Genomic DNA, 14,516 nt, shown 5'->3' on the forward strand with positions numbered 1-14,516 from the left:
GCGTTTACATTGTTAAACACGACACGATATACAAATATCACAATAAATACTGCTTCAGCCGTGTTGCCTGCATTCAAAATGCAAGGAAAAGCGTAAAAAAAATCTTGCATGACAGCAGTATTTTTAATTGAAAAAAACACTAATGATAACCTTTATTACTGCAAAGGTGGAGTAAAATATGTTTGTATTTATATATTACAATATATGTTTTAAAAGGAAACTATGGAAATAATGCAATTTCTCGACCCTAACATTGGTTTAACAGGCATAGGCTAATATGTTTTTTTTTTGTTTTCTTTAAATATCAAATATCGTCATACAATGGTAACTATTTGCGATTCTATTATTTAATCTGTATATTACAGGCGGACAGGCTGTTTGTATGGAACAATGGTCAAATAACATAGTTGCTTAACACAGTGAGTTTAATTGATGAAAGCATTTGCCTTCCATAACTTTCCTATTAAAATGTATTCTAATTATATTTATTTAATTATCTAGTATTTATAAGCCGTTTTTTTGTCAATTCCAAGCTAAAAACAAAGTCGCAACAAACAAGAGAGTATCTACAACAGTTCCATAGTAAGCAAGGAACATGCTCGAAATGTCAGTTTGGATTCTATTATAAAGAATTTACGTAAGCTAATGAATCTTATCTGACGGAGATCGAACTTTAATATTGATATAACATTCGTATAACTTGTCGACTAATTATAATTGAACCTAATCGAAGTCAAATGAAAACTTTTTGCTTAAATAGTATTTACCAGTCACGCAAAACCTTGATCAACGGTACATACGGTAGGAAATTTAGTATACAAACGTGTAATTAAAGACTACGAATTGACCGTCACGCGTCACTCGTGAAACAATAAACCTCAAATTCCATTCAATTCGAAACCTTGGCCTAATACTGAATGTATATCTAGTGCGATTGTTTTAACGATCGCCGACAAATATATCATGTTTAGTGCGCCATTGTCTTTGACGTGATATTTGCACTCCACCGTGAGTTTTTGAGACTAGAATCTCCGTTTAAAACATATTGTTATCTCTGTTTTATCAAAGATAAAGACAGGGATAACGACTGATTTTGGCCTCGGAAAACAATTGTTGGAGAGATTTTTTGGATGTTTTTACAAATATACAACGTACAATGTAGCTAGACCTACCGGGTAAACCGACGATATGGTCAAAGTAAAAGGAGATAAAATCGATAGAGGGCGCTTTTGTCTACTTTTATCTACTTGTGGAAGTAGGTCTAATGGTCTCTGTACCTCTAAGGAAGTGTTCAATAATTATATTAAATTTGTATCCAAGTTCAGGTGTTTAATTGAACGAATGATAATGGTCTAAATTAAAAATTACATTTAAATCAGATAAACCAAGAAATAAGCAAAGTTACTACATCATTTTGCAATAACGCGTACTCGCCGGAACGTTACGCCTGTGAATTAATTACTAGCTTTTGCTTTAAGCTGATTGCGTTAAGGTATTTATTCCGACTTGCGTATGTTTGGTGTCGTCAACCATAACAGAATATATGAGAATACCAATCCAATTACTTATATTAACTCAAATAATTTCGCCTTAAGTAATTTTATGTGATTCTCGGAACCAAACTTGCATTATTGGTAATGGTAAACGAGGCATACAACCAGTATTGTATGAATGATCAAACGAGACCTACAAATGTGGTGCTTACTGAAGAAATTGAGAAAATTCACTCCGATCTTTACATCCTATAATACTTAAACAGCAGGGATATATAAATTAAATACATTTTAGCTTACATATCTTGTTGCACCAAACATATTTATTTCGTACAAATATTTATAATGCAAAACAATATAGCAGAATTTTTCAGATTACATATGAATGACATTGCATTTCAACTTTCACTTTTAAGAGTCGATTATTAAAATTAAAAAAAAAACCTTGTATACACAACATCGCCCTACAATCAAGTCCAGTCTGAATCCACCTTCAATTTACTTTAACAATCATTAATTATGTTTAATAGAGCAACAACATAGTCCGCAACTAAATGTAGCATAATAAAGCTAATCTTATTACCATGGGTTACAAAGTTCAAAATGTGACAATGGTAACAAAGAAATATTAAAGTCTCCGTATTAAGTGTACGTGTGTACGTTGAAAGGACTTCAAAAAGACCTTGGCGTTTGAAAGTACAGAGAACCGGAACGAATAAACTGTAAGTAGTACCTGTAATTTTATGCGGATAAAGCTTTTTGTATAAAAAGCAGTCTAGAAGGATATATTGATGAATTAAAACCGGACATTTTTATACCCGAGAAGGCGTCAAATGAACAGGTCACCTAATGTTCCGAGACCGATACGAATAGACGTCAGAAATTGCATAATGTTGTTCAACGAACAACGGACATACTGAAAAAATAAATAAGTTTTTCCTATTCCAATAAAACTTTTTTTTTCCTCTTATTTATATTTCTAGAGAACTCATCACAGCAAACACCTTTTTTGTATCGGGGGTAAATGTTCGTAAGATACCCTGCCTTTTGGGGAAAGACAAGGTTATGTGAGATTCGTACTCACTAAAACCCCCTCGGTGGCCAACCTCAAGTGCAACTGCGAGGGTCCCGGGATCTCCGAAGAACGCACCGGAACATCACAGCAAACACCTACAACACAACAACCGTGTTGTTAATTTTCAGGTATAGATGGCGCACGCTTGTAATTTTCTGTTAACTGCAACAAATATTATGATTACTATTTATATCTTTTTGGATTATTCTTATTTTTAATGTAATTCAATGACTTGTTTACATTCATTGTTTTAAAAAACTTTTAGAATTTATTGCTAACACCTTATTTTGAACGCATTTTTAAAACTTGACAAGTCGTTATCCGTTCGGTTTCACTGGTTCGTTTGCAATCTTTTGTTTCAAAAATTTAAAACGACTTAATAATTTGCAACTATTTAAAACCATTTCCAACTTAACTTTTAGTTATAAAATAAACATAATTTTGAAATGGAAGATTCTGGAGTATTTAATCTGAACAGGTACATATAAATTTAAAAGTTATAGAGTAGTATTACTTTGATTTTTGAACTTGCGCGCTGTAATGTATTGATTTTTGTACCAAAATAACTTCTAACATGTAAATAAATCATAAAGGAGATGTCCGGTGCACAAATGTATTTGTGTTTTCGGCAAATCTAAAGTATAGAAATTCTATATTGTGCAGGAATTCAGAAACCGATACTCCAATAGTGACACCAGTGAAACCTAGATTGGGTAAATTCTTCGATGTTTACTCGCCGGAACATCTTAATTTATCTCCGAAAATAGTAAGTAACTTAAACACCTTATTTATTGCGTTAAATTGCCTTTATTAACGATTTACAATGTTGCAGACGAAAGGCTTCCATTTCAACGGAGTAAGTAATGAAATCGAAAAATTTGTTACGCCTGAGAAAGCTTCAAAATATGACAATATATGGAGGTAGGTTTGCAGTTAACAAAAACATTGAATGTAGTCCAAATTCTCATGTTTGTACTGACTTATGTAACCTTATTTACTTTTGATGTTATATCAAACTTTATTCTGAATTTTCAAGGAAGGTCAATACTCAGCGTAAATTCCATGATGTTTGGAATAATTCGTTTGAAGGCAATCAAAGCTTTCCTCGTATAAGGCGTAAAATACGTCCAATAAGGATGGATTCAGAGACTCCAACTAAACTTAAACAGGCAACAGATTTAGTAAGAGGTAAGATTTGCTAAGAAATAAATCCACAAATCTGACAGCAAAAGCTATATCTCATCAAGAGATCTTTAGGGAATGAACACTGCTAAATAATAAAAATAATTCTTAGTTACAGTAAAGAACATATAGTAATTATAATAGGTCAAGAGTTAAGATTATTTTTTAATGTTTCTAGTTGATGGTCCAAATGGTCTCCGCTTCAACTCTTCGTTGGCAGTGGGTGATGTTCCTGGGTCATCAGCACAATCTCAAACAGAACGCTTACAGCAAGCTATCAACACAAGCAAGGCTGTGTTTACTATAGAGCCCAGTACATTTAAGGTAACATTAACAAAACTACCTTTATTTGTAAATATTAATTGAACACCTAAATGATTGACCACATTGTGATGAATCTATTGTTTTGTAAGCCTGAGGATACCTGTTTCAGCTCTTGTTTGTTATTTTTACAAAAAAATAAGTGAAATTTTCACACATGACTTTAAATTGCAACAATTACTATGATTATTTATATTTAAATAAATAAAATTGAATTATGCACTTTCAGATTCTCATTGTAAATAACAAGGCATGTTCCCTCCTCGGTTATTCTTCGGGTGAGCTTTGTGGTCTACGGTTTTCAGATTTAATCCATAACAGAAGCAGCAAGACCTTTAGTCTAAACGAACAAGAGGAAGGTGACACTTCTGAAGATGGAACTGTTGTCTTACTTAGCGGAAAGGTAAATAAGAATTTGTGTTAAAGGTTTAATCAATTGAAAAGAGTAAAAGGTGATGTTCCTTACAATTGTGCTTTCAGGTGGTAGAACTACTGACTAAAGATGGAACATCTGTTCAAGTATCGCTCTGGATAAGACAGTTAGACAATGATGGGCCCTGCTTAGTTATTGCGGAACCTGTCAGCTGTAAAAATGTGGTGGTAAATGGTTTTTTATTCTTCTCCACAGTAAATATGAGACTTTATAACATCTTAGCAATAAAGTAAATAGCTTCTTAGCAATAAAGTGAAAATTATATTTACAATTTAACTTAAACTTTATTGTTACTAGTATAAAGGCAAAAAAAAATTGGCACTGATCTGTATATATGTACTTATAGAGTTTACACCCAGGATTATCACACAATAAATAAATATGTTTCCAGTTAACAGTGGATGCGGAGACAGGTATCATAGTGTCGTGTGACGGTGGCGACGCAGCTCTGCTGTTCCAGGCAGACTCGGCAGACAAACTGGTGGGGCTGCCTGTCGCCTCACTCATACCTTCCATACATCTGCCCTCCTATGACACGCCTATATCTAAGAACATCTCCAAACAGAAGGCTACAGGTGATTATAAATAACAATTTTATCATACATATTCCAAATCTATCTGTCTATTCTTATAATAGCTACAAGCTTTAGCTAACCAATAATATATAATATAATAAATCTTTTTGCAAAATAATTTTTTGTATTTACAACCGATTATGCTATATTTTTTCTGATACAAAATAATAATAATTGCTTTACAATTTCTGAAGGTTTTTATTTGACATTTTCAGGCAGGACTTTAGACGGTGGCTCCTTCCCACTGTGTTTGTGGATATCTAAAACTACAAGTCTGGAATGTTCACCGTGGACAGGGATCAAGACCAACCGAGAGAGGCCAGTGTATATTGTTAATGTCAGGGTATGTATTAAGTTAGACATCTTAGCAACATAAACATAAATAGATCTAGCCCTCAAACCATTCTTACATCATAGGGTATGAGGGAATATAGTTGCATGAGGAACTTGTTAAAGAAATGTTTCCATAAAGTAAAGTCTTGCTATGCTGCTATTTAACTGTTAATATCAATCATACTGTATAATTTTACTAATTATAAAATTATTAACCGGGACCTTAATAGCCTATGTTCTACATCTATGCCAAATTTCAGCGAGATCCATGCCGCCATTCTGGTGATAACTTCCAACAAACATCCATTCATCAATCCAACCGAACATTCATATTTATAATAGTAACAATAAAGTTAGTATTTTAAATTAGTAGTGGTGTTGTTTTGTTTTTCCTAAATAGGTAACTTTCAACGTAAGTGGTCTTCTTGTGGTGGATGAAGCTGGTATAATAACAGCGTGCAACCAGCACTTCGCTATGTTGACCTTCGGCAAGTCGCAGTCCGAGGTGATCGGTCACCACATCACCGACGTCATACCCAACTTCTGCCGCGAGGCTGACATGCTAAAGGGAGGCGACAGGAATAGAAATATGACTTTGTCACCTGTCAACAATGGTGACGATGCATCAGGTATGTTATTTAAATAAATAATTTTATTTTAAACAAAATAAATGGTTCTTTGCCGATTTTATTATTTTTGATATACAACATATGTTATTTTTGTCGACTATTGAATAGTCTTTTATTAATGTTTTTCTTTTTTATTTTATCATCACAGCTTCAGACACTGACGATGACTCATGTGGCGCTTTCAATGGCAGTCAGAAATCAGCCTGCATGTCACTCAATGTCCACCAATCCATACAATCCATATCTACCACGAGAGAGAAGTCTTCTAGTGCATTGTGCCTCGACAAGTCGTCCAGTATGATCACTCATACACCCACACCCACACAAGACATGGTCTCCAGCATCAGTACGACTGAACAGAGGAATGATACATCAGCATTACCAGATGTTACATCAGCCATGTCAGGAATATCCATTGATGATGAAAACTATTGTCACAGTAGTATCTCTAAATCGCGATCAGAGAACATTCTGCGTTCTGAACAGAGTAGCACCCAAAGTAAACAGGCGCCATCTAAACCATCGGAAAAGTCTGAGTCTATTTATTATACATCACAGCATTCTCAAGAAGTCACTCCAACGGGGAATACACCAAGACTCCGTTTAAATGACCCATCACTCCGGCTGTCTTTTGACTCTAGTAAATGCAAGTCAGTGAAAGTGAATCAAGGGAAAGAGGATAAAAGCAGTATATCTCTAGACTTTTGCGACTCAAATGAGACCAGTGCTGATTTCTTGACTCCGATCAATGAGATGCCTCCCCCGGGATGTGAGATAGAGGATCTACCTAAGCATAATGGTAATGATAGTGTGGATAGTTTGAGTAATGATATCGATTTGGAAACACAAACTGAATCTGCGCCCAGGAAGAGGTTTGAAGGTAGGTTGGGATTTTAAACATTGTACAATATATGCATAGATTTACTTCTACGTTTGTATATAGAAAATATATGTCATATATTATGTACAACGGTGTCATACCAATGATTACGGCCTTGTCTCCGTCTTTAATTGAATAAAAAAAACTTAGTAGTCTATGTGTTCTTCCAGACTATGTTCTATATCTATGCCAAATTTCAGCGAGATCCATGAAGTGGTAGTGGAGATACTTTGTAACTAATATTCATCCATCCAAACATTTGCATTTTTGTTGAAATCTCTTTGAGATTTCTTTTTATTCTCTGACAGTAGAAAACCCTTCAGATTATGCATTTTCAGATGAAACACCGGAGACTCCGTGCGTCGCTAAGCGGTTGTTGAGGAGTCAGGTGACAACGTCGACACCGCAGCAGACGCGCGCGCCCGCGCCCACAGACTGCGGGGACGGCGCCTACCGCGGTCTCGTGCTGCACAAGGACGGCACTGAACTACGTATGTATTTTATATTATAAAAACACTATTATAATTTTTCCTCATTTAATCTGTAAAGTGGTATTTGCCTCGCGTAGTGAAACTACTCTTTTTAAACAGAATTGTTGATTTTTGGTATGTTTTTGTTTTAGCATTTTTGTGCAAAAATATTAAATTTAATTTTTTTATGAAGCATATTTCATTCCAGGATAATTATATGTGCCCAAAAAAAAATACCTTTTGCTAACTTATACTATACTAGGATTAAACTTAGCCAGCGCATATGCAATTGTGAATGTCTATAGACTGCGGTCACTTCGCTATTTCGGCGAATCCAGGTGGCCACTTGCTCGATTTCCACCATAAAAAGTGTGTTAAAAAAAGGCATTTGAAGTGTGACGTGTGCGGTTGTGCAGACGTGGTGTACACGGTGTCGACGATGCAGCTGTGCGGGGGCAGCCGCGTGCGCTGCGTGTGGCTCGGCGTGCGACGCGAGGACGCGCGACACGCCACGCTCGCCTCCAGCCTCGCCTCCACCGCGGACAACTCCCTCGTCATGGTTAGTCTCGCAACCGGTTTACGTTTACTGTCATCTTTTTAAAGATATGTTTTTATACAGATTCGGCTGTGTAAACTCATAGTAACAACACTTGCCCGGCTTGTTACAAACTATACTGAGGTTTTGTATAATAGTATTATACTAGTTACAATTTTAAGTTATTGAACATTTTGATATTATTTGCTTTACTTTCCAGTCGAATCATTGAGTGCACATTTATTTTCAAGAACTGTAAAACTGGGGTATTGATTCTTTCCTTAGTGTAACCCTGTAGCAAACATTACAGGGTAACAAATCAGTGAGCAGCCGGCCGCAGTCGATGTCTCTGATGAGCCAGTGCGGTGAGGAGCAGCTCGCCGGTGAATACAGCAAGCATTATGTCACTCTCAAACAGATTGGTAAGTTGTCCTCCTAATTGACCTCTGCCCATAGACGATATTAAGCTGTAAAATATGGGACGCACAGAAGGACGATATTTACCCTTCCTAAGTGTCCCCTTGACTGCCTCTTCTCTTCACATTCCCATCCCTATAAGGGAAAGTTGAGGAGAGAATATAAATTTAGCCTCCGGTACACAAACTAGTCAGGCGAAACGTGGCATAAGTTCCACACGCGCCTGCTTTTGTTAGAACGATGTTTTGTCCAGGCAAAGGTGCGTACGGTTGTGTGAAGATGGCGTACCGGCGATCAGATCGGCTGCTAACGGTGGCCAAGTTCATCCTGAAGGAGAAGGTGGGCGCGCACTTCTGGGTGGACGGACCAGACGGCCGTAAGGTGCCGCTCGAGCTCAGCCTGCTCACCACACTCAAACATCCCAATATTGTAAGTTTAAACATCTCGATAAAACAACTGAAAATTTCATTCATACCTAAATTTTTCAATTGTGTACTCATATTCAAATTTTCGGGAATATTTTAGTACATATAATAAAAAGGATTCTAGATTAGACTAATTGGAATTACCTTTATTTAGCTTCGGGAAAGTTCGTATCTTAATGTTGATATTTACAGCGCGGACAAAGTCGCGGGCGGCAGCTAACATGTAAATGAAATTGCTTGTATTCCAGGTGAGCGTGTTGGACGTGTTCGAGAACGACAAGTACTTCCAGATGGTGATGGAGAAGCACGGCGCCGGCATGGACCTGTTCGAGTTCATAGAGCGCAGGCCGCGGCTGGACGAGCCACTCATTAGCTATATATTTAGACAGGTTATTATTACATATTATTTATTACTCACTGCAGCTGTCCCTATGGTAATGGCAATTTTCATATAATGTGACAACTGAGTATGTACCGGATTTCGCCAAAATACCGCGAGTTGCGTACCTCCAATTAACAGAGGAGACGCACAAAATGTGGGCATTTCCTCTACCAAAGCGTCTCTTCTCCTGATACACACTTTTACCTTCCCATCTTGCCTCGTACGAGAGGGTCAAAAGGGAATTAGAACTAAAAAATAAACGGTCAAAATGTGGCTATAACATTTTGCATTTAAACAAATACTTTGACTTGTAGATAAAGTGTAAGATATTTTTTATTTAACAACCGTTGTTGAGTTTATTTATATTTTTATTATTGTATTTTATTCTGCCTCCTCCACTCAGTAATGTATGAAAGTCGATGACGTTACAGATAGGTCAAGCTGTGGAATATCTGCACTCGTTGAATATCCTGCACCGTGACATAAAGGACGAGAACGTCATCATAGACAACAAGTTCCACGTGAAGCTGATAGACTTCGGCTCCGCGACATTCATGAGTCCAGACACGCTCTTCTCCACATTCTACGGCACCACCGAGTACTGCAGCCCTGAAGTACTCACCGGCAATAAGTATGTGCTATGCGACCACTATAACATGATACCTACGATTTCGAAGACAGCAACTATGTGTATTATAAAAGGCTGTAATTGCCGAATTCATAAATGTCCTGTAACTCTCATTCTCTTTAATTTAATAGATGAGATTTTTTTGTGCAGTTCGTTTAAGAAAAGTGTATGCCTCATTTTTTAGTGATTTACGTATTCTATTACTTTACCCGCACTTGACCAGCGTAGTTGACTATGGCCTAATCACCCTTAAGTTAGGGTAGGCTTTGAGCACCTCGGTGGGGACGTATAGTGAGCTGATGATGATGATGATGATGATCATTACTATAAAAAACAACCAATTTCTATTTTTTCTTATAAAAAGTGCTATTCTTTATATGTGTTTTGATACAATTTCCAGATATGCTGGTCCTGAATTAGAAATGTGGTCAATGGGGATAACACTGTATGTGCTGACATTCTTTGTTAACCCGTTCTCCGACATCGAGGACACCGTGCACGGCGCTCTCGCCTTCCCGCAGATGGTGTCTGAAGGTTAACTAGCCTATAATATACTCATATACCAGCTACCTTACTGACAAACTCCGGTTAAAATCGGTCCAGCCGTTACGGATATTACAAGGAACAAACGCGGCGCAAACAGACATACAGACAGATATAAATTTAAAAAAAAATTGTTATCAGCTACGCGAATATAATATATGTACGAAATATTTTTATTAATATATATAGACGTATCGCCCGGAGGCGCCTCATTGTATAATGAAACGTTACATTATGTCAACAGGTTGTAATGTCGTTTAAAAATGTTTTTTTGACCGTTAAGTGTAAAAAATTTGTATTATATCAGACATGGAGCACCTGCTGCGGTGGATGCTGTGTAAGGAGCCGGCGCACCGCTGCAGCGTGCCGCAGCTCATGTCACACCCATGGATCAAGCAGCCAGTCAACATCAGCAACTATATCTTCCACGAAGTCATTGATTGTGGTATGTCACATTTTAACAATGGTAAACGACACCAGTGAAATACCACGACCACATAGAAAATTGGCATTAAGTAGTCGTCTGACTGTGCGTGCCGCAGGCCTAATTTTATTCCCCTCGCTCGCTTCTAACCGTTTTCTTATATGGGAAGATCAAGTGAATTTGACGGACGAGAGGACCTAAGAAAGGGGGGAAATCCTCTTTCTATGAATCCTCCCAAGTAGGCAGCGCATCTTCAATTGCGGATATAAGATGACAATAAGATTTGTGCTCTAGTTTACCTATTATTTACAATGTTTTAAACTTCGGAATACTAATAAGTAATTCTTTTTTCTCAGATCGTCACGAAGCAAACCCAGAAATGTATTTCAGTGGGAGTCTTGGATCGCCTAAAAGCAGCTCCCCAGTGTCGCTTGCCGATCCACAGATTAAAGGTATAGTTTACATTACGTATTTGCGTTATGTTTAAATACTGCAAATAACTTTTTACTTAATGAGACAATTTGCATTTTTCCAGAACGTTCGAACCCGTCAGAGATGGCGATACGGTCGGATGTGCGCAACGTGTCGCGCGAGGAACGCAAGCGCGGCTCGCTGGCACTGCACGCGCTCTCCGCTGCAGACCGCGACGCGCACTCTGACAACTACAGCCTGCGCTCCTCCGCCGATGTCAGTCTTACACCTGGCGCCAGTACAGTAGGGCAACCATCGAAATCAGCTATGGCGTAATGTAAACACTTACTGGTGCCAGTGAGCCCATACTCATCATGCCAGGCCACCGCTATTGTTCTACTGTACTGGCATAATATAAACCAGGCATTACACTAAATACTTGTATACGTTTTTAGAGAATTATACACAATCCATCTAAAGTTCTGAAGATCATTTTAATTATTTGCAGATATTAGATATATCATCGAAACCGGTGTCAGACGCGGCGCTGACGGACATCAGCTCGGACGCGACCGGCCACGCCGCCTGCGACATTGACTGCGACTGCGACCACTACGACTGCGACAGCTGGGACGAGTGCGAGCAGGACAGCTTCTCTTAAACATATAACGAATGAAAGAGACGACATGTTATAGACCTATAGATACCCGTAAAGATTGAATGATTTGCAGATAATAACCAAAAGAAGGTCAAATATGTATTTAAATTCAATAATTCCTGTGTTACATCTTTCTATCTCTTTCTTTACCTTTAGACATAGCAATAAAGCAACTCATATCATTTTTAAGGTTGCCTATAGTTAAGAACGATATTTTCAGATATTTTAGTGAGTCTGAACTTACGAGAACACAATGTTAAGTATTATAATATATCATCCCATTGGATATGATCACCTTGGCCCGCCAAGATATTTGAAATGAATAATACTAGCCGGAAACTGCTTAATTATTTGTCTTTCTAAAAAACTTCGTGATAGCAGAAAATCTGCATAAAGTATGTTAGACCTGTTAATTCACAGAGAGATAATGTTTTATGTGAATGTTTCGGATAGTGGGAACTCGAATTACCGAAACAAGAACGAAGACGATTTAAAAAATAAGTATTGGACAAAAGTGTCGGATTTGTAGAGACTGATTGGACTTATGAATTGTTAGTATTATTTATGGTCCCTCGGACTTATGTAATTAGCTGATACGTTGTAAATAAGTTTATTATTATATATGTGCTTATATATAAAACAAGACACGGTTCGACATCTATTCTTCTTCGACATCTTTTACGTCGATTTCTTCACACATTTATTTCCTTGGATTTAATTATTTTTTTAGAATTATGTAAGCACATTCGAATTGTGGATTATTGAATGATTGATGAGAAAACAGTATTATTTTGTAACGATAGAGGCTTATGATTAATTTAATTTATATTTATTTCCCGACAATTTAAACTGAGGGCCTATCATGAATATTCGTGATTACGTTTTCATTACGACATCAATGACATTATTAAAATTTGTGCAGCGCCTTCACCAAGCGTAAAATACACCAACAGATCTCATAGAAATATTTTGTTGATAACATTACGAAGGCGAGTATCGCAAGTATTCGCGCTATGCCCTCTAGTCATTACTTTAACGTACATAAATTGCCAACTGCGGCGTGGTCGTGAATTTAAAGTCATATGTAGTCGTAGACAATAAGTTATTTTAAAAAATAAATATTTTTTCAAACACAATCAGTATTAATTCGCAACTAAATTAGGAAAAAAAACACTTATTTTAATGTAAAATTATTTATACAATGATAATAATTATGGTATAGATGAGCTTTATAGAGTTAGTATGCAAACTATGTGTAAAATTAATATAATTATTGTATAGCGACATCGCCGACCCTCATACAAACTGGTGAATTGTGCATGGAATTGTAAAGAAAATAAAAATCTGTTGCAGCAAATATATGTCTTTACCCTATAGCAGTAATTAACAAAAAGATATTGAGGCTTTTTAGTTTTATTTAAGATATTTCAGGACATTCTGTTTGTTAATTACTCTGTGGGGTGTGCATTTTACATCGCAGATGTGTTGTCTTCCAGCGAAGTGAGATGATCATGCTTGTTCTATGAATTTAATCATGCATCTAAACAATAATACACTTTTCTAACGATATAATTAGTAATAAATACCGAAAAGATAATTTTTCGCTACACAAATGTATGTAATAGTTTAATTCAAATGAATTTCATAACTCCACCAAGAATATTCACAACCAAAACGCTATTATTCGAAACACAAAAGTAGGACCTAAGCTAAAGTCTGTTTTTATGACACAATATTCAATAGCTAATTTACATAATGCATGATTAGATTTCGCCAATATTGTGAATTTCAACTGTTGTACAAATATAAGAACACTATTTCTATGTATTATGTATGTTGTTGCACATTTGCTACAACAGTGGAAACTCACTGTTAGATGATTCCGAAACAATACAACGAACCTTACACTTAGAATAGCAATTCCGCTTAAAATATAAAATGCTTTCAATAGTTCAATAACCAAAAAATATTATTTCAAACTCTTATGATTAGATTAAATTGTATCAGTATTAGGACAATACCTTAAATATTTTCTTACGAACCGAACAAAATTATATGCAATTTATAGCATCGAACCTGTTTTTCAAATTTATTATTAGTATGTTATTGGGAATGTTTATATCATTACGTAAATCGTAACATATCGATGTTAGCTTCAAATTATATTTGACCTTTCCCAGTAAGGATGAATTATTTGTATTATAGATGGCTTATCCCTACATTTATGTTACTAAGTTGTATAAGTTCCATTATCAATAAATACTTGTTTTAAATTAATTAAATGGTCAAGAATAATACTATTGTTTAAATTTTTTGCAACGTACGCAGTACACGTTCAAACCAGATCGTTCAAACATCAACCGTTTTTAAAGCTGCGCCCTAAAATATCTTTTTGCTCTACTGTAAAGATATTGATGTAATACATGACAGCTACTGCGCAGGCTGAACCTACCCTTGTGATTTTTTTTTACAACATTACGAGTACGACTATAGCTAAATAGAGTAGATCCAGAAAATAGTTTCGGTTACAAAAGCCGAGGACCGTATGTGTAGGTCCCTACTTCGCATATCAGCAAGTCAGAATGTGGACCTACATGTTTGAAAACCAGTCTTAGGATATGCAGTACAAGTCACAAGGCAATCGAGTAAATATTCGTAAGGATTCCTCTAACCTATGCACCCAACGAACAATTGCACGTATA

The 14,516-nt window shown here is 36.4% G+C and overlaps 1 protein-coding gene across 1 annotated transcript; it reads left to right on the top strand.

Moving 5' to 3' along the window:
* Positions 1-2,911: 2,911 nt before the first annotated feature.
* Positions 2,912-14,110, top strand: Pask (PAS domain containing serine/threonine kinase). The gene is made up of 22 exons (XM_013321530.1): positions 2,912-3,046; positions 3,232-3,334; positions 3,401-3,489; positions 3,605-3,756; positions 3,929-4,074; positions 4,301-4,474; positions 4,552-4,671; positions 4,896-5,079; positions 5,295-5,422; positions 5,813-6,041; positions 6,190-6,921; positions 7,260-7,412; positions 7,808-7,950; positions 8,237-8,348; positions 8,597-8,772; positions 9,017-9,157; positions 9,582-9,781; positions 10,179-10,312; positions 10,629-10,766; positions 11,102-11,197; positions 11,281-11,432; positions 11,665-14,110. The coding sequence occupies exons 1-22, from the start codon at positions 3,015-3,017 to the stop codon at positions 11,815-11,817; spliced, it is 3,687 nt and encodes a 1,228-aa protein (XP_013176984.1). The 5' UTR covers positions 2,912-3,014; the 3' UTR covers positions 11,818-14,110.
* The last annotated feature ends 406 nt before the right edge of the window (positions 14,111-14,516 follow it).

The sequence above is a fragment of the Papilio xuthus genome, unplaced genomic scaffold, assembly GCF_000836235.2.
Source record: "Papilio xuthus unplaced genomic scaffold, Pxut_1.1 DF825946.1, whole genome shotgun sequence".
Lineage (NCBI taxonomy): Eukaryota > Metazoa > Arthropoda > Insecta > Lepidoptera > Papilionidae > Papilio > Papilio xuthus.

What these genes read in the sequence shown, in the direction of transcription:
- Pask (XM_013321530.1), top strand. Translation starts at nt 3,015, where the DNA reads ATGGAAGATTCTGGAGTATTTAATCTGAACAG. An exon ending in TTAATTTATCTCCGAAAATA is followed by an intron (nt 3,335 to 3,400) that starts GTAAGTAACTTA and finishes ACAATGTTGCAG; the next exon opens with ACGAAAGGCTTCCATTTCAA. An exon ending in CGGACAACTCCCTCGTCATG is followed by an intron (nt 7,951 to 8,236) that starts GTTAGTCTCGCA and finishes CAAACATTACAG; the next exon opens with GGTAACAAATCAGTGAGCAG.